At 42.0% G+C, this 20,517-nt stretch overlaps 1 protein-coding gene across 3 annotated transcripts in view; it reads right to left on the reverse strand.

The window, feature by feature from the left end:
* Positions 1-15,903, reverse strand: part of SLC44A1 (solute carrier family 44 member 1) — a 201,939-nt gene extending 186,036 nt beyond the window's left edge. For 2 of the 3 annotated variants that reach the window (XM_030826457.1, XM_030826410.1), the window contains exon 1: positions 15,598-15,895. In XM_030826457.1, coding sequence (XP_030682317.1) covers positions 15,598-15,633 — 36 coding nt within the window. In that variant the 5' untranslated portion in view covers positions 15,634-15,895. Of the gene's footprint in view, positions 1-15,597 lie in introns of all 3 variants that reach the window. The other variant, XM_030826507.1, reaches the window with a different exon arrangement.
* Positions 15,904-20,517: the final 4,614 nt, after the last annotated feature.

Consider the following 20,517-nt stretch of genomic DNA (forward strand, 5'->3'; position numbering starts at 1 on the left):
ATGATGGCTCCCCTTCTTGCTGCTGGCCCAGCTGACCCCATAGCACTTCATATTATCAAGTTTCAAACTTGAAGGATTCTTTTGTCAATCATTTACCCTACCTAATATCCCTTGGAGATCTCAAATCACTAATCTGAGAAACAATGATTCACGTGAAAGGGTTTTAAGTTATAATATACTTGAGTGACTTGAAATTTACCTACTTTTGCCAGTATTTTAAAGAAGAACATGAAGTTTGTGATGCACTTAAACTCAGTTTCAGCGCTGAGTGATTCTTAGTTAAGAGTCACCTGATCCAACAACCTTATTGTTGCTTCTGGTTTCACCGTAATCACTTTTGTTGTCATTTAGGAGAATGAAATTGAGAAGCAGTATTTCAAGCAGTGTTACTCAAAGTGTGCTGTGTAGGAGAGCAGTTCAAGATACAGTGAAAAAAAATTTTAAAGGACAGATAAGTCCGATAAAGGCCAGTTAAGCAAAGTTAAACTGGTTTCCTGGGAGGCAGGGCAATGACCCTAAATATGTTAATATGCATGATTACTTTTCAAATGGGGTTGGGGGGCCAGTGAGGGGGTGGTATGAAGTGAGTAAGAAGAACCTTTCAAACTTTTCTGACCTCAGAACCCTTTTTTTGGCAGAACACCTTGTATCCCTGGTGCTTTGGAAGCACATACTTGGGAGAAATCCTAATTAAGATATTCTTATATAAGAAACATTTAAATCTTTAAAAGCGATGGCATGTAGAGCACCATCTATCATATCTTAGAGCCTGATTTAAGTAGCAGATCCTTCCTCACCCAGAAGGCTCCCAGCTCAATTTGCTTGTTGCAACCTCAAGATAAATAAGTGTTTCCACTTGGTCTTGGTTTACTTCCTCAGATTACATTAAACTATAAACTTTTTAAACTAGCAGCAAACTAGAATTGCTTTCAGTTTTAAAATGAAGTGCCTTATTAAAGTATTATTTCCAAACTTTCATAAATGAAATCTGCTATCAGCAATGTATATTCAAAAATGTTTTTCTTGATGAAAAGTATGGCTAGTTTCAAAATATGTCAAAATATATTTAAAACTTGGTATCTTTAGAATTGTCTTCCAACACCTGTGGTTTCAGAATTGTCATGAAAATACCAAACCACATGCAAAATAGATTTGGAAAAACTTTGAGACTTAGCAAGCAAGGAATAAAACTCTCTTAAATATGCTGAGTTTTTAAAATGAAGTTCATTATTTTAAAAATTCGGCTCTTGCTCTGATGGTAGGAATCTCTGTCTTTGTAATTTGATCTTAATGTGCACACTAATCATTTGTGCTCCAGAGTCAACTTTATTGAGGCCATTTTCTTCACCTTTCACTCTCTTACTGCTCTCCAGAGCCTTGTTGGTACTCAATATTAATAACACAAGCATCACTTACATTAACCCTTTCGAAGGCCATGAATCTCCAAAGACTGACTAAACATATAAATATCCATTACTTATTTAAAAGTGTATTTTCAGGAATTGGTGAATTATGGGGAAAGAACACAATTATAGTAACAAGTAGTAAACTTGCTGCCATGACAGACTTGTTCAGACTTAGTTCTTAGAAGAAAATATGGAAGGGCCCTGGAGGAAATGCACAGTAGCCATTGGTCCTTACTTAAGAGTCTGAAGTTTATAACCACCACTTTCAGACTCTGCTCCAAACTGTCGTACCCTGGCCTCTATAGTTTGAGGTGCACTGATTTAAAACCAACCTACACACAGACTTTAAAGAGAGAACAAGCAGGCGCGGCGGCTCACACCTGTAATGCCGGCATTTTGGGAGGCTGAGGTGGGCGGATCACCTGAGGTCAGGAATTTGAGACCAGCCTGGCCAACATGGTGAAACCCCGTCTCTACCAAAAGAAAAAAAAAAAAAAAATTAGCCGGGTGTAGTGGTGGGCGCCTATAATCCCAGCTACTTGGGAGGCTGAGGCAGGAGAATCCCTTGAACCCGGGAGGTGTGGGTTGCAGTGGGCCGAGACCGCACCACTGCACTCCAGCCTAGGCAACAGAGCAAAACTCCGTCTCCAAAAAAAAAACAACAAAAAAAAAACGAAACAACAAACAGCAAACACAATCTCCGAAATTAAGTGACCAAAAAAAGTGGTATCTAAGGTACATTCAATCTACCACTTAATATAGTAGTTCTCGGAACAGCAGAGGGAAATACAGCAGGAAGTGCACAGGCTTGGAACTACTCCCAGTTTTACACTACTTGGGCGATCCTAGGCAAGGTACCTAGCCTTTCTGAGTTTCTGTTTCCTCCTCTGTAAAATGAGGCTAACTGGGACCCACCTGAGAGTTATGAGAATAAAATGAGAACTGCATGTAAAGCGCTTAGCCCAGAGGCTACCACACAGTAAATCTCCAGCAATGATTGGTGTTCTCTATATTCTATATGCTCATGACTTAAAGCATTTTCTGAAATCCAGTTCTGGGTCTTCAATTCCCTATGGAAAATACTACCTGGAGGTATTAATATCAGTACCACCTCAAGTCAGTCCATACAAAATTGAATTCATCTTCCCCTCTCCACATACTAGTCCCCATCTCAACTATCATGTCTAGCCATTATAATACCCTTCTTCCGTGATGTGGCGTTCAAAACACCTGTTCTTTCCTTCTCTTTCATCCCACATATCCAGATTAAGTCGGGAAGGTCTATTTTATTTTGACTCCACAATAACTATTCTCTGTTTCCTGTTTACACTGGTATGAGTTACTGAACAGCTTCCTGGGTGGCCTCTGCCTTCTATTTCTCCCATTCAGGTGCAGGTACGCTGTCAAATTAATCTTCCTTAAACCACTCTGAAAACCCCTCCATGGCTGCCCATTTTCCTCCCCTTCAAATATGAATGCCTTCCCCACATGTAACATCTCTTCACTCTACTCTGGTCAGGTCTCCTTTCCATACTGACATGCTGCAAGTTATTGTCTGCTTCCTTGCCTTTGATCCAGCTGTTCCTTTACACTGGAATGCCTTCTCTCCCTGCTTTCTACTAAAATCTGTCTGCCCTTCAGTTTCTAAACCCCATTCTTCCAGACGAGATCTTCGGCTGGAGAATCATTTTCAGGAAGCCCACTCCCCAACTATTCTTTCCTCTCTTGGTTTCCCCATCCCCTGAACTCCTCTCCACCCAATTTAGCCTCTAATTATTTATGTTTGTTTCTCTCTTTGCACTCATTTTCCAGACACAGTTTACAATCTAGGGGCCAGGCGCGGTAGCTCATGCCTGTAATCCCAGCACTTTGGAGGCCAAGATGGGCGGATCCCTTGAACCCAGGAATCTGAGACCAGCCTGGGCAACACAGGGAGACAAGACCTCGTCTCTACAAAAAAACACAGACCAGGCACAGCGGCTCATGCCTGTAATCTCAGCACTTTGGGAGGCCAATGCGGGCAGACCATCTGAGGTCAGGAGTTCGAGACCAGCCTGATTGAAACTCCATCTCTACCAGAAATACAAAATTAGCCAGGCGTGGTGGCACATGCTTGTAATCGCAGCTACTTGGGAGGCTGAGGCAGGAGAATCGCTTGAACCTGGGAGGCGGAGGTTGCAGAGAGCTGAGATCATGCCATTGTACTCCAGTCTGGGCAATAAGAGCGAAACTCCGTCTCAAAGAAAACAAAAACAAAAACAAAAAAAGGCCAGGCGCAGTGGCTCACACTTGTAATCCCAGCACTTTGGGAGGCCAAGGCAGGTGGATTACCTGAGGTCAGGAGTTCGAGAGCAGCCTGGCCAACATGGTGAAATCCCGCCTCTACTAAAATACAAAAATTAGCCCTGTGTCATGGTGGGCACCTGTAATCCCAGCTACTCAGGAGGCTGAGGCAGGAGAATGCTTGAACCTGGGAGGTGGAAGTTAAAATGAGCCAAGATCACACCACTGCACTTCAGCCTGGGTGACAGAGCAAGAGTCCATTTCAAAAAATGTAAAATAAAATAAAATAAATACAAAAATTAGCTGGGTGTGGTAGTGCATGCCTATAGTCCCAGCTACTTGGGAAGCTCAGCCAGGAGGATAGCTTGAGCCCAGGAGACTGACGCTGCAGTGAGCTGAGATCTCACCACTGCACTCCAGCCTGGGTGACAGAGAGAGACCCTGTCTCAAAAAAAAAAAAAAAAAAAAAAAAAGAAAAGTTTCCAGCCATTTTGTAATCTTAAGAATGAAAACCATATGCTTACATAATGAAACCAAAAGGAGAGTGGGTCTTTGATAAACAAGGAGTCTCATATCAGCCCTGAAACACTACTTCTGGACTTACTTTGGGTAAGAAATACATTTTTATCTGGTTTATCTAGTTTCTTTCAGTTTTCTGTCGTATGCAGCTGGATCTAACTCTTAAATGATACTCTGTCTCACAATAAAATTACCACAAGAATATAAACCAGGCTGGGTGTGGTGGCTCATGCCTGTAATTCCAGCACTTTGAGAGGCTGAGGTGGGCAGATCACTTCAGCTCAGGAGTTCGAGACCAGCCTGGGCAACATGACAAAACCCCATCTCTACAAAAAACACAAAAATTAGTAGGCATGGTGGTACCTGCCTGTAGTCCCAGCTACTCGGGAGGCTGAGGTGGGAGGATTGCTTGAGTCTGGGAGGTGGAGGTTGCAGTGAGCCAAGATCCACTACTGCACTCCAGCCAGGGTGACAGAGCAAGACCCTGTCTCAAAAATAAAAATAAAATTTTTGGAAGTCAGGGTACCTTTCCAAAACTCAAACACAAAAACATTTTTAAGGGAAGGATTAATGGTTATTAGAACATCAGGGAGATTTAGTTTACATTAATATTGTAATTTCTGAGATACATTCATGAGTTGTGCAGTTTGCTAAAAGCTTCTGAGGCAAGTTTTATTATTGTTTATATCTTACAGCCGGTGAAACTCAGGCACCAAAGGTTAAAGAATGTGGCCCAAATAACTCAACTAGTGACAAGGTGGGATTCAAATTGATATAGTCTGGCTATAGAGCCCACCCTCCTGCCAGTACACAATAATGTTCAATCCTCTGGATTCTAATAGCTGTTTAGAGAAGAAATAGTGAAAGGACTTCTGACGAAGGCAAAAGTCCACTCAACGACTAAGGGAAGATGATTTAGTTGGCAATGAGGAAGTATAACAGACTAAATTCAAATAGATTTTATTAAGAAAATCACTTGGGTAATTATTATTATTTTGTTAACTATTACCAAAGTTACAGATGTGAAAGGATGCCTCTATGCTTTAATTTGGTTATTAACAAGATTGAACGTATTTACACACTAGTTTATTTCCTTCTGTAAATTATGCATTGCAAGGATGCATTTTATACACTGTGAGAACTCTTTATATCAGAGATATTCTAAATAATGACGTGACTTTTCAGTTTAATTATTTAAAAAAAAAAACAAACCTGAAAGTAAGCAGGTTAAAAACAAAAGAAAACAGAGGCACTCTCTTTTTCCCTCTTTAGTATATTCTACTCAGTATTACAGCTCCTTAAGTGTATTAGCTGGAGGTGGAAAGAAAAATAAGGAAAATAAAAACTATCAATTTTTTGATACTCAATTTTGAAACAAAGATAAACACAGACAGAAGTGAGACTTCAAAAGAGGTAGAAAAGGAGATTGTGAGCTAGAGAGAGAAGAGGTTATACTAACACCCAAGGTGCTCTTGAGGGACCATGGCTTGCAAGAATACTAACTCACTACTTAACCATTATTCCAACCTCAAATGCTCTTCTTCATCTGAAGCTGTCCTTAGCTCAGAATGGGAAAGATATAGTGGGAGTGGGCAAAAAAGACAGACAGGGGTTTCAGCAATGGCTTGAACAGCATCACTAGGACAAGAAGATAACTAACTGTGTGACTTTGAACTACGAACTGTGAAGTTCATAATGGGGCTGTAAGTAAAATGTTAGAAACACTATAGAAGTCTGATTTAAAGACAAAAGAAAATGGCAAAACCATAGCAGATAGTATTGGCTGCCTACCCAGCCACCATGCCTGCTCCTGCATCCCTGCCGCCGCCTTGCTGGCAAAGTCCTCCTTTTGTTCTGGTGTTGCTCTGCCCCTCACTTGACTCAGAGGGAAGTCCTGGTTAGTCTAAACCAATTGCAGAGTCCTTTGCCTTCCTCTTGTTAGAGCTTGTTTAGGGATGAGTGTGCAGCCCTCTCTAATTCCCATGAAAGGAAAACCACTGGAGATTGTCAGCTCAGCAAAAGACGGTAAGAAGAGCCATAGCCATCTTGGGATCTTGAGGGGAGCTAATTAAGAAAAAGCTACCTTCCGTAAAATGACAAAAAAGAAAAAGGAGAGAACTTATGTCCTTGCTGACATCATCAAGCCACTGAACTAACCAACCTGAAAGCTACCCTACACCTTGACCTACTGGAGATAACCAATTTTCCTTAATGTTTTAGCTATTTGGATTTAAGCGTTTTTTTTTTATTGTTTGTTTCTTTGTTTAAGACAGGGTCTCAGCCAGGCACAGTGGCTCACGCCTGTAATCCCAGCACTTTGGGAGGGCAAGGCAGGCACATCATAAGGTCAGGAGTTCGAGACCAGCCTGGTCAACACAGAAACCTCGTGTCTACTAAAAATACATAAAATTAGCCAGGCGTGGTGGCAGGTACCTGTAGTCCCAGCTACTTGGAGGCTGAGGCAGGAGAATCACTTAAACCCGTGAGGCAGAGATTGCAGTGAGCCAAGATTGCACCACTGCACTCCAGCCTGGGCAACAGAGCAAGACTCTGTCTCAAAAAAAATAAAAGACAGGGTCTCGCTCTGCCACCCAGGCCGGAATACAGGCACGATCATAGCTCAATGCAGTCTCAACCTCCCAGACTCAAGAGATCTTCCTCCCACCTCAGCCTCCTGGTAGCTGAGACCAAAAGCACACGACACCATATCTGGCTAATTTTTTTTGCTATTTTTTGTAGAGATGGGTCTCACTATATTGCCCAGGATGGTCTAGAACTCCTGGCTTCAAGTAATCCTCCTGCCTCAGCCTCCCAAAGTGTTGGGATTATACTTGTGAGCCACCAAACCCAGCTTTTTTATTTCTTACAGCTGTAACATTATAATGAAGAATTTTCCGAGATCATAATCATGATTATATTATCACAAATCTACAAAAACAAACAAACAAACTTTAATACCTTCCCTGCTACTTAAATATCTTGAAGTAATCATGTTTTCAATTTTTCCATCTTCCTGCTGGTTTTTTTACTTTACATATTATAAACATATCCAGAAGTCAAACACTTCCATTTAATAATTTTCAGCATTTCTGGCAACCTTAAAAATTGGAATAAAAGTTGCTTTTAAGGGTTTCCCTACTAAATGAAAGTCTAAATATCTGGTTGCGGGATATTGTAGAGAGCAACTAAAAGGAATAATAATATTTTCACAAAAAAATAAATTCCAGGGGTTTATCAACCAAATGTTTGTTAAATGAATCCTATTTTACAACATTATCGTATTATACAATTACAAAGGAGTCCCCCAGAGGGGAAAAACTGGCATCCCTCTATTGAGTATAATAAAACATACTGAAAAATGTAAATCTGTTTTTTAAACTGCCAAAAAAATTACTAAATTTTGTACAATGCATAAATTCAAAATTGGAGCATTATGCTAGGCTATATTCCAAATAAATTAGAAAACAAAAAGTACCAAAAAGGAGGAAATATTACTGTGTCAAAAACTTTAACCATCTTCACAGAGTGAATTCCCACAGCAGAGATAACAATGTCTAACTCTTTAATGACTTAAATTTTTCACCAGCTCAAACATGTTTTCTTTACAACGTTTGCCATAAAGTCTCACCCATTTGTGCCTGCTATAAAAACATCAGCACTGTAAATCTAACTGGTCCATTACTTCAGTGCACTAGCCCTTTCCCATCCACCTTCACCCAGTAACTTACACCTTTATAAGTATACTTGCTCCATACATGACATGTATACCTTCAACAGACAAGCTGCTTAAGAGAGCTCCTGAAAATTCTGTTAAGAATCTTCCAAAGAAGAATCTTTTTAAAATTTTTATAATGAATTTTAAAACCCCAGTGTTCTAAGGTAGGAGTTCAATCACCTCTATCCATGGAGGGAAACAGAATATCTGTTAATTCATTCAAATATTTCATGAGTACCTACCATGTATTGGTACCAGCTAAGCACCAAGATGGCAATAAACAAAGCAAACATGGCCCCTCTCTTCATCAACTCGGCCTAGAGCAAGGGTCAGCAAACATTTTCTGTAAGGGGACACAGAGTAAATATTTATGCTTGCAGGCCATAAGGCTTCTGTCACAACTACTCAACTCTGCCACTGTCATATGAAAGCAGCTATCGACAAGTAAATGAATTAGTATGACTGTGTCCCAATAAAACCTTGTGAATGGAGAAATTAAAATTTCATAATTTATGAAATAGATTTCTCATGAAATCATATTCTTTTGATTTGTTTCAACCACTTAAAAATGTAAAGACCATTCTTAGGTTGCAAGCCATACAAAAACAGGTAGCAGGTCAGATTTGGCCCATGGGCTGTAGTTTGCCACCACCTAGTCTAGACATTAATATTAACTGTAAAATTACGTGTTTACTGCTTTAAGCGCTCACAGGGAAAACACACAAGGCTATAAGAGTTTAATGAGGAGACATGGCCTAGTTTGAAGGGATCATAAAAGGCTTTTCCAAGGAAGTGACTTTCAGGCTGAAACTTAAAGCAACCAGCCAAAAGCCAGGGAGCAAAGCAAAGAGCCTTCTAGACAAGTGAACCACATATGTAAAAGCCCTCTAAGAGGAAGGAATACAACCAACTGAAGAATCTGTGAGGCTGCAGTGCAATGAGCAAAGAAAAGCACAGCACAAGGTGACCTTATAGGGAGATGGAGATCAGCCACACATGGGGTCTTGTTGTCCAGGGTCAAGTGTTCTGGTCTTTGTCCTAAGAGCAATGGGAAACCATTAAAGGGTTTTAAGTAGGAGAGGAACACAATCAGCTTGGGATTTTTCAAAGATCACCAAGACTGCAATACGAAGAAAAATTAGAAGGGAGCATGAACAGTTACAGAGAGATATGTAACCACAGTACTGGGCTGGAGATGACAGAGGCTTAAACCGGAGTGCTGGCAGTGACGTTGAGAAAGTCAAAGAGGCAAGATGTGGTGACTAGATATAGAAGCGTGAGAGGCAGGTTCCCTACAGGACTCGAGTCTCGTTTCCACAACCAGGACATTGGTATCATTCGATGAACCAGAGATAAAGTACTGAAAAAGCCGGGGGTGAGGGTTACGATTTTGAGGACAGATTTAAACATGTTGAGTTTGAGTTGCCTGTACAATATTCCAGTGTAAATGCTAATTAATCAGTTGGATATAAGGATCAGTGACCAGGACAGTAATTTAGTTTGGGAACTGTTCACATACAGACTGTAACTGAAGCCATACGAGGGATAAAATTACCTAGAGAAAGGGTAAGGAAGAGTGGCTCTCAAACTTGGTGCCACATGAGGGCTACAAGGGGAACTTTTAAAAGTTTTGATGCTGGCTACTCTGGGTGTACTACTATGGGTTAGCCCTGCTCTGCAAGAAGCACTTATAAAACAGGAAAAAAAATTTTTTTTGATGCCCAGCCAGCAGTCTTGGACCAATACATAAGAATCTCCAGGAATAGGACCCAGGCATCACTTCCATAACATTTGTAAACTTCTCCAAGTGATTCCTATGTGCAGCCAAGGATGAAAGGAAAAGAAAGCCTAAGACATTAAGAAGTAATAGTACTGTACTACAGAAAGGACAAGAGATTAAGACACTAAGCAGGTTTCTAATCCGAGCTACCTCATAATGTATCTGTCTGACCTCAGTCTACTTCATATCTCTACATTCTAGTTTAGATCAACAGAGAAGTGATAGTAGGTTTATCTCGTATATCCCCTATAGTCCCAAAAATCTGAAGCAAAATTACACAATTGAAATATTTCATTCTTTCTTTGCAATTTGAGCGGGGGAAAGGGGAGCATAGAAAAACAACTATCAACCAATTACTGGTAGTAGAATATATTTTTATGAATAATTTTCCCAGGCCAAAAACATTTTTAAATGACTGTACTGTTAATACATCAAATAGTATTTGATAGTATAGTATTTGTTAAGCCTGGAAGCATTCTAAGTGGACTAGCTTTGCTGTACCATGCTACTCTCCAGATGGCAACTGTAGAAAGTTTAAAATGGTGGTGTGAAATTTAACTTGGAAATTCCTTAATTCAGAATTTTATCTTTAGAAAAGTAAACCTTTTCTAAAGATAAAAAAGTAGGTCGGGTGCAGTGGCTCACACCTATAATCCTAGCACTTTGGGAGGCCAAGGTGGGAGGATCGTTTGAACCTGGGAGTTTGAGACCAGCCTAGGCAACACAGTGGGATCCTGTCTCTACAAAAAATTTAAAACATTAAAAAAATAGCCAGGCATGAGCTCATGCCTATAGTCTCAGCTACTCAGGAGGCTGAGGTGGGAGGATCACTTGAGCCCAGGAGATCAAAGCTGCAGCGAGCTATGATCATGCCATTGCACTCTAGCCTGGGTGACAGAGCAAGACCCCGCTTGGAAAAGAAAATCAGTAAACTGCAATTTAAGATTTGGGAATTGGCCGGGCATGGTGGCTCATGCCTGTAATCCCAGCACTTTGGGAGGCTGAGGCGGGTGGATCATCTGAGGTCAGGAGTTCGAGACCACCCTGGCCAACATGGTGAAAACTCATCTCTACTAAAAATACACACACACAAAAAAAATCAGCTGGGCGTGGTGGCGAGCACCTGTAATCCCAGCTACTTTAGAGGCTGAGGCAGTAGAATCACTTGAACCCGGGAGGCAGAGGTTGCAGTGAGCCGAGATTATGCCACCGTACTCCAGCCTTGGTGACGAGAGCCAAACTCCAGTTCAAAAAAAAAAAAAAATTATCATTTCTATGTTATTTTCCAATTTTGAAATTAACTTTGATTTACATATTTTGAGGAGTAGATCCTCTATACTAACAGCACAGTATTCAGAAGATGAAGGAAAAAAAAAGGCTTCATGCAATGACTTCTGTTCCTGTTAGATCAAGTTTACTTTGTAGGTCATAATTTAACTGAGCAACTTTAGTCTCTGTTGGTAATTCCCACTACATCCTTCAAATTTAATTTTTACCATCTCACTTCAAACTCCACAAAGCTGATATAGATGACGGCATTAATAAAATTGTGAAAGCACAGTTAGCATATGCAAATATTAACCAGCATTTGTAAATCGCTTCTGATTGTTTTTTATTACTCCCAAAACAGAATATGAGCGCTACAAAAAGACAGTTAAATATACAGCCTTCAATTTGAAGACAGTGGGATGAGACAGTGGACAAAAGTCTCCTAAAGCTAGACTGACAACGGGCAGTTTGTTCAACTCGAAAGATTCTCCTCCATCCCTCTGACAACATCTAAGGTTAGAACTGAAGGACACAGAACTTCACAGAACTTGCAAAATCTCCTGGCCTCCAAAGCACTGCTGTGAGAAATAATCATCTAGCCATGAAGGACAAAGACTTATGGCAATTTGCTAAGTAATCTTTCAAAAGATTCATTCAAACTGGTTTGTCAATGGGAAAGAGCATTTAATAAATCTGAAGATTTACAAGTGAACTTTTAAGTTTAACATTACAAGGATAGAAATTATGTCAGGTTATACCAGAACAAATGAATTATAGGGAGATGGGAATAAATTTTAAGAGCCTTAGGGAGGATTAGTACTGTAAAAAGAAACTCAAGACTATCTTACTTTTACGTTTCCCTCAAAAGACTTTTAGGCAAAGACTATCATGTGTTCGTTTGTATTGAGCAATTACCAATATTAGTAAACAACTTGTAATGGTCACTAATTTTTAAAAAAATAATTTAAAAAGTTCTTTAAGAGCCCTGACTCACTAGACACTTTTAAGATCCTAGATGTACATAGCTGATACAGCACAAATTATTTTGCCAATAATCTGTTCCTCTAGCAATGAAATACTAGTATAGAATGTGACACTTTTCTTTGATCTAAATCCTAAAACAGTATAATTATTTTGATGGAAAATTATGATACCCAGACACTGCCAAGAAAATGAAAATAATACCAGGACAGATTACAAGAGATCAAAGTTTGGAAGACCACAAACTCTTTTATGAGAATCTACAACATAGCAAGAGACTGTAAGGGAAAATAAATTATATTTCAAAAGTGAAGCCCTGCTACAAAAAGAAAATGCCCTTTATTTACATTGATAAAACCTGCCAGAGCTTTAAAGTTGCTGAAGATAATGCTGAGAAAAGCTAAACTAAACTGCAGATTACCTCAAAGCACCTGTTTTCATGTGTTGCATAGGTTATCATTAGAGTTTGCAGACAAGCTCTTTTAAGATGTTGTAGCCACTGCTCCATCTAAAACATACACATTAAGCAGGTCATCAGGAGCAAAGGAAAATCCTGAACAATTTTGCAAGCTGATGGTACCACTGGAAGAACAGGGAGGGATATAGAAAAGGCAGGTAAATTTTAACTTAAACAGTCCAGGTTTGAGTTTAGAAGAGGACGGCTTGGCAAAATTAATCAACCAGCCCACAGAATTCAAACAGTGGATGGGTCAGGTCTAGATTCATATTCAATGCCACTTGCCAGCCAGAGGTTCAAATACATGTCTACATATTCCCTCCAGTGACTACTGCTGAGCAACTACTAAGTACAAGGTACAGTGAGGCACTGCAGTAGATACACAAATAAGGAAAACAAAAACAGTTCCTGTGCTCAAGAAGCTTACAATCCATTAAAAGGGATGAAACAAACATATTCTGAGTGAAAATACATTTGAGAAAATACTTTCTGGTAGGGAGCGGTGGCTCATGCCTGTAATACTAGCACTTTGGGAGGCCGAGGTGGGTAGATCACCCGAGGTCAGGAGTTCAAGACCAGCCTGACCAACATGGCGAAACCCTGTCTCTACCAAAAATACAAAATTAGCCAGGCGAGGTGGTGCATGCCTATAATCCCAGCTACTTGGGAGGCTGAGGCAGGAAAATCGCTCAAACCCAGGAGGCGGAGGTTGCAGTGAGCTGAGATCGCACCATTGCACTCCAGCAGCCTGGGCAACAAAAGCGAAACCCCGTCTGAAAAAAAACAAAAAGAAGAAGAAGAAAATACTTTTGAGACCCCTAAGAGAGGCTGGAGAAGATGTGGAGTTGCAACCCTATTTTGTTTAAAAACACATCTAGGAACAACAGTATTCTAAAACTGGTGATGCTCCTGAAAGGAGCGTTAAAATACCAGCCGATTAGTAACATTTCACAAATGAAAAAGGATGCCAAAAATCTCAAAAAAGAAAAAAAAAAATGACCAGCTTTGGCACAAAACCTGCTCCTCAATGCTCCACTGAACACTACAAGCCCCTAAAGCTGAACTTAAAAGCATGTGACAGCTGTTGATTGATTATAGGAATCCACAGGAAAAAAAAATGCACCCCTTGGGTGCATGACATGCATCTTATCTGTAGAACAAGGCATGGTCTACAGTGAGAGGAGGTAAAAAAAAAAAAAAAAGAAAATGTATATGATAGCGTTCTGAAAAGTATATCGTGGAGCTAGACAAATGCAAGACCCACTATCTGTTTTAAAGCAGAGTTCTGATGCAGCACCCATCCCTCCAAAATTTAACTGTTCATGCACTGAACAAGCTATCCATAAACTATCAGTACTTTTCTGTCTTAAAGGCATTTCACCACCAAAAGGGAATGTAAATTAACTCAATTCTGAAAAGAAAGGCAATCTGAAAAACACCTTTTTGGTGAAATTTATATTTAAGTAAATATTAAAGTGCACCCAACTAGACCCCCCCCATTCCTAACCAGTTGAAAGTTATGTGCAATTCTACACCTTTATATGTTAATATGAAAACTGTGATATACCAAGCCTCTCCTTCCTAACACCTCTACATATAGTTTTTCTTTGCTATTATAACTGAATAGGAATGTTTCACTACACCAAAAAGCCTGACTATAATGCTAGCAGAAAAAAAAAAAGCAAACGGGTAAGCAAACACTCAAAAAAAAAAAAAAAAGACTCGAAGAATAGGATGATAGGATGGATACCTAATAAAACATAAATGTCCCCCATTCATCTGCAAGTCATTTTCTCTCTAACAGATCTCAGATTTTCAGAACAAGTATGCAGGTTATTTAAAACTGAGTTATATATAGTCATTTAGCAGCAGCAAAAACACTTCTGGCATTATCACAGATGCTAGATCTCTGGAGGAATTTTTTTCCCCCAGACTAGCATTTTTCTTCACCAAGAACCAACCATCCATTATTTCTAAAAACAAGAGCCCTTTTCTGCCCCCTAAAACAAACAAATCACAGACCACAGTTAAATTCTACGCTAATGAAACTGTGAGATTACATCCCAGGCGTTGTCAGAGCCTATTTTTCATACACCACCACAAGACAGTTTGATGCAGTATTCCTGATTGCTTTTTATAGTATTTGTAAATACACTCACTAATCCACTAAATTAGGTAATTTACAAACAGGTCCTCTCAGTTATTAGTGGACAGTAGTCAAGTTCTATTACATTTGATCCTCATACACTTGTCTAAACATTTCCACCCAGGTTAAGGGCTCGGAACCGAGAGAAAGAGGTTGGCGAAATTTGGATGGGGGCAGGGTAGAAGCTGGGAGAAATCTCTGCATCTCAGCCCTCAGCGACAACATTCAGCCAGTGCCCACAGAAAAACTAAATTCGGAACCTCTTCCTCCTGTTACACTGGCAACAAAGAGGGAGTTTCCGTAACGCTCCCGTCACCCACCAGGTGCCCAATCTCCTTCCCAGCCCAGAGTCGGCGCTCCCGCAGGGACCTCCGAGTGCGGGGAGGCCGCGGGGCCCGGGTCACGGCACCAAGGGGGGATGGGGTGCAAGCGAGCAAGCGAGGTCTGCGGAGCGGGCCGTGGATGGGCTCCGGGACCCGCTGAAACATCTGAACCCAGCCGGGGGGGCAGCGGGCAAGAGAAAAGGGACAGAATATCTAATGAAGCAGAAACTGGAATTCGGTGGGAGAGGTGAAGAGCCCTTGCTGGGGGTACACCTGCGAGGAGCACAGAAAACAGGCGGCGGATGGCGGGGAGACTCCACGGAGGTGGAAGAGAGGAGCCAGGCCCGGAAGAACAGGGAAGGGGATGCCACCTGGGGCAGAGGAGGCGCCGCGCCAGTGCAGCCTCTACCTGCCGGCGGGCGGGACGGGCCGCTCAGGTGTGACTGGGAGGAGGGGGCCGAGTGGGGAAGGGTCCGGGAAGAGCTGAGGGCGCACTAGGGGCCGCGCAGAGGCGCCTGCGAGTCGGCAGCCGCGGAGCCAGCGCGCGGGATTCGGCGGGACCCGGGGGAGGGAAAGGCGGAGTGGGGGGTCTTTGGACTGCACGGTGCGCTCAGGGGAGGCTGGGGACAGCGAGAGGTATCGGGCGGCGGGCGCCCGCGGCGCGACGCGGCGCACGGGAGGCATCCGGGCGGGCGGCCGGGAGGCGGGAGCCCCTCACCTGCGCGGCGGAGGAGGCGGAGCTGCAGCAGCCCATGGCGGGGCCGAAGGAGCCCGGAGGCGGCGCCGGGCGCGCAGCTACGCCCCGGAGCCCCTCGGCATGCGAGCCGGCGGGCGCCCGGGGAGGGCGCGGCCTGGCCCCGCACGGCTACGCGGCGGCGGCGGCGGCTGCAGCGGCGGCTGGTACTCAAGAGGCGGCGCGGCTAGGGGCAGGCGCCAGCCACATCCCCCGGCGGCGGCGGCGGCGGCGGCTGCGCGGCTCCTGCTCTGCTCCTGCTGCAGCAGCTGCTCTCCAGCGGAAAGGGGCGGGCGGCGGCGGCGGCGGCGCCTCCCTCTGTCCCCCGCCTCCCGCCTCCCGCGCCCAGTCCCTCTCCCGCTCCCTCTCCCGGGCCGCCGCGTCCTCAGCGCCGCGCGCGTCTCCCATCAGACTCCCCGCCCCCAGTGCAGCGCCGTGCGGGCTGCAGGGCGGCGGCAGCCAGAACAAGGCCGGGCCCTTCTGCGCGTGTCAGAGGCTGCGCGGCGCCGGGCTCATTTAGCGGTGGCACCGAGGCAGCTCTCTGCCTCGAGGCTAGAGGGCAACGCGGTCTGAGGCAGCCGAAGACCGGGCCAACTCGCTGCCAAAAAGGTGCCGGATTGCTTCCAGATCTAGGAGGCACGCGGGAATTTTCCCTCTCCCTACTGGACGCACAACTCAGGATCCTGATGGCTTCTAACCGCTCCGTCGGCTGTTTTTTTCTCCAGAGGAAAGCGTACACAAGAAACCTTTCCTGGAGAAGGAATAGGTAATAAGAAGATGGGAAGAAACAAGCATCTGTTGCTACTCTCCCCATTTTGCTGATGTGGAAACTGAGCCTTGAAAGGGACCAAGAACCTAATGAAATGTCCCCAAAGTTGAAATGGTAATAAATAGCCAGAAATGAGAAAAAGGCAAAAAGTTATCCAGGCTCGCAAGTCAAAGCCATACTGGATCTAAGCTAAACTTTCTTATACAGGATAGTCTACAAAAAACAATTAGGGGACATTAATTTATTCATATTAAAAATGCTTACTAAAGACACACTACGTTCCAGTAACTGGTACTGGGAATAAAGAGACGAACAAAAGAGACTTACCAAGTTCCTGTTGCTAAATCAGTAAGACTCAAGGAAGTAGCAACAAGTTAGAGTAGACGTGGTAACTACCTTCAGGAAATTTACAATTCCGAAAGAGTCGTTAGGAAATACAGTATGAGGTGAAAACAGTTAAAAAGTGAAAGAAATAAAACTAAAGATAATGATTAATATTAAAAAAACCACATTATCAGGCACTGTTATAGCCTTCATATGTCATTTCATCTTGTCAAAGAATGTCTCAAAAGACAGCCACAGGAAAGAAAAGAAAAACTTTATTTGCAAAGATGCAAGGGAGTGAGACTTCCAAAAGGACTAATTCACCAAACATGAGACATCAAGTTTTAAACATTACTTAAAGTGTAGAGGGAAGAAAAGAACACAGAATTAAATTGACTTTACATGCACTGAAAGGGAATCTAAGCCAAGGAAAGTCGGAATGGTAGCCTGTAAGGGGACAGCTACAGAAAGGGCCAGAGAAGAAGAATTCCTAATTGATGTTTTCCTGTGCCATTTCCTGAGTTCGAGACTGTGGACGAGTTATCTCTTCAAATCTCATTATCCTCTTCTGTGAAATGCTGGTAGCAGGGATGACTGCAAAGGCTTGTGGTCAAGATTAAATAACATAAGAAAGTGCTGCTAGGTCAGCAAGTACTCAACTGCTTGAGATCTTGAATTCTTCTGCATTCATTCTAGTTTCCTTTCAAGTTAATCAGAGGGTCCACCATACCACGGAGCTGGCGAATCCTACATGTGTTCCTCATAACCATTAAACCAATAAATACAAGTGAAGACATAAAATTAATGGTTCTAGTCCCAATTCTGGTTGTAAACTCCAGAATTAGATTGTAAACTCCCTGAGAACAAGGAAAAGTATTTTCTCCTTTGTATCTCCCTCAGCTCTCTCAAATGTTTGTTGAATTATTCAGTGCAGCCAAGAATAAAAAACATTCCCTTGAGATTTTCCCTCAAAGCCAGAAAAGTACATCTTGTTTTTAACTCGGGGAGGAGGCTGAAAGTAAAATTACAGTCCTAAACAAGAAGCCATCTGTCTTCCTTCTTTATAGTCAAGGAAAGGGGAGTTGTTTCTCTTTGCAGAGTCAATATGGGAGCATTTCTCTCAGATTAGAAAAATCTTTTTGGCTAGTGCTACTGTTCCGTGTAGTAGCTAGTGCTTATTCTGTAATTGGAACTGTAGAAGGAGATAAATGCGTAACAGACTGTGGCAGTGCTTCATAAAATGTATTTTACTTTTTTAGAGATCTCTTTCCTAGACATAGATAATGGGTGAATATAATTGAAAGCAAGCACAGTCCATTGTGCTTGACTGATCTGAACTCTGGTTTTCCCTTTAAGGGTTAATAGAACTAAGAGTTCTAAGATTCTGCAAGGTGCTTTGTAAATACACCAATTATGTATGTATGCACCATATATGCATATGAATGTGATGTTTCAAAATTATACCTCGTCGTTAGCATGAGGGAAACTAACGGCTCTTGCATTGATATGCTGTACCTTCTAAGAATGAGTCTCTTTCCCATCCCCCTCACGCCCAAAAAAAGCCTTGTAAAAGGAGTGATTTAGAGAGGGGCAAATTACTATTCCTTTTCACTCTTATAAACAAGTACACACAGCATTCAATGAAATTAAACCACTGCAAACTCAGAAATCACAAAAGGGATTTTTTTTTTCTAAAACCAGTGATCAGGGTACTTATCTACCATGGTGAGATGTTATCAGGGCAAGCCCCTTCGGAGGGGCTTAGGTTGTTTTTCTTTTTCTTTTGGGAGAAAGGAGGTTTTTAAAAACTTATGTAAAAACCATCTGCGCTAACCAGGATAAAATTATAGGGTCTATCAATCTTGGTGCTGCAGGGTAAAATCGGATCACCAGCTGAGCCAGCCAGAAATGCTTCCCAGTGGTCTGGTATTGCATAATTGGCTGTGTGAATTCCAAGGGTTCCAGCTTCGGATGCAGGTCTTGGTGCTGGTCACTCACTGAGGGAAAACATTGAATTAATGGTCTTTCCATTGATTTTTATAAAGCCTGAGTCGTTGTTCACATGATTTCAGGTTTTGGGGTAACAGGAATACAAATGCATCTCTACATGTATATGTCTATAACTGCTCAGAATAGTCCTCTTAATTTAAAAACCGTGGCATTTGGTGCTGTGGCTGTGTTATTTACATTTTAGCACATACTGTGCTCACAGCCACATCCCACAAGAGCATATTTGCTTCAGCAGAGCCCTAGCTTCCAGATTTGCCTCACAACCTCTTTCTCCTGAGCATTCACATACCACCCCTGGGAGATGCTCCAAAAGCAAAAACTAATTGTAACCAAGGGCTGTAACTGTTCATTCATCGCCAGAGAGGCAAGAGCAGTCTCTATTTGAGAAGGCAGAAATGTATCTCAGCCTCCCAGTTAAGCCAGAAGTTAGAAATCCACTTTACCTGAAGAGAGCTTTCCCGAACTCAGGCATGCAACAGAAAAAGACAACATTGTATTCAGCAAGGCTGGCAATTCTTAAGTCCTTAGCTCTGCAACTTTGTTTCTGGTCACACTTGTAAGTTGATGTTCCTCCAATATTTATTAATAACTCTGGCTTTTATTTGTCGTTTCACTTGGATTTTTGTTGCAAGGTCAAACAATGTATGAATTCTCTTTAAAATGCTTATTATGAACTTGTGTTTAGAGGGGTGTATCTTCCTCCTACTACTTTTCTGAATGACTTTTTTAAACACTGTAGTCATTCAATTCATTTAATAATTTTTATATTGACTGCTTTCTATGAGCTAAGCATGTTTGATTTTGATTAAGTAGCCTGTGCTCAAGCATCAGTCCTCAGGGATTTGAGCTGTTTCCAACATAAAATTAGTGTTGGTTTTTCATTTTGGGATACTGGGATGAGGAAGGAAAGGAAATGGAAGCAGGGTTATGAGCATTAATTTGAGAAGGAAAGAAGAAATTTGTAAAGTAGGGAAATCTATTTGTTTAACAGTACATGTCTTGAGCCATTATAATGAACCAAATACCTAGCTGGGTGCCTGGGATTCAAAGACGAAGTACACTCCTTGCCTTTAGATCATTCTTAAGGGGTGGAAAGATATTTAAACCAAGAGCAGAGTATAGTTTAAATGTAATGAAAGTGAAAAGTCCACATGCTATATAAGCTTAAAGGAGGTCCACAAAGATTGATTTTTTTTTTTTATTTAAAAAATGCTGTTACATTTTTTTCCCTGTTAACCCGTTCTTACCTCCACTAGCCAAGTTCCCACTGTGTACCAAAAGCCTAGAAAACAGTTTGGTATCCAAGAATGTTTCATAAATATTTATTCAATGAATGAATGAATTTTGTCAATGAGTCCCTAGGTATTTAGATTTATAAATGCCTAGAATGTCTCAAAGGAAAGCTTGTCTTAAATATTAATTACTACTTTTTTAAAATACTTGTTGTTGTTGTTTTACTGTAAAACTTCTGGTATAAAATAGGTTTATTTTTCTGGCTGGGCACAGTGGCTCATACCTGTAATCCCAGCACTTTGGGAGGCTGAGGCAGGCAGATCGCTTGAACTCATGAGTTTGAGACCAGCCTAGGCAACATGGCAAAATCCTGTCTCTACAAAATATACAAAAATTAGCCGAGCATCGTAGTGTGCATCTGTAGTCCCAGCTACTCAGGAGGCTGAGATGGGAAGATGGCTTGAGCCTGGGAGGCAGAGGTTGCAGTGAGCCAAGATGGCACCACTGCACTCCAGCCTAGGCGATTGAGCCAAATTTTGTCAAAAAATAATAATAATTTTTCTAATATC

This window comes from Nomascus leucogenys, chromosome 1a (assembly GCF_006542625.1).
Source record: "Nomascus leucogenys isolate Asia chromosome 1a, Asia_NLE_v1, whole genome shotgun sequence".
NCBI classification, from domain to species: domain Eukaryota; kingdom Metazoa; phylum Chordata; class Mammalia; order Primates; family Hylobatidae; genus Nomascus; species Nomascus leucogenys.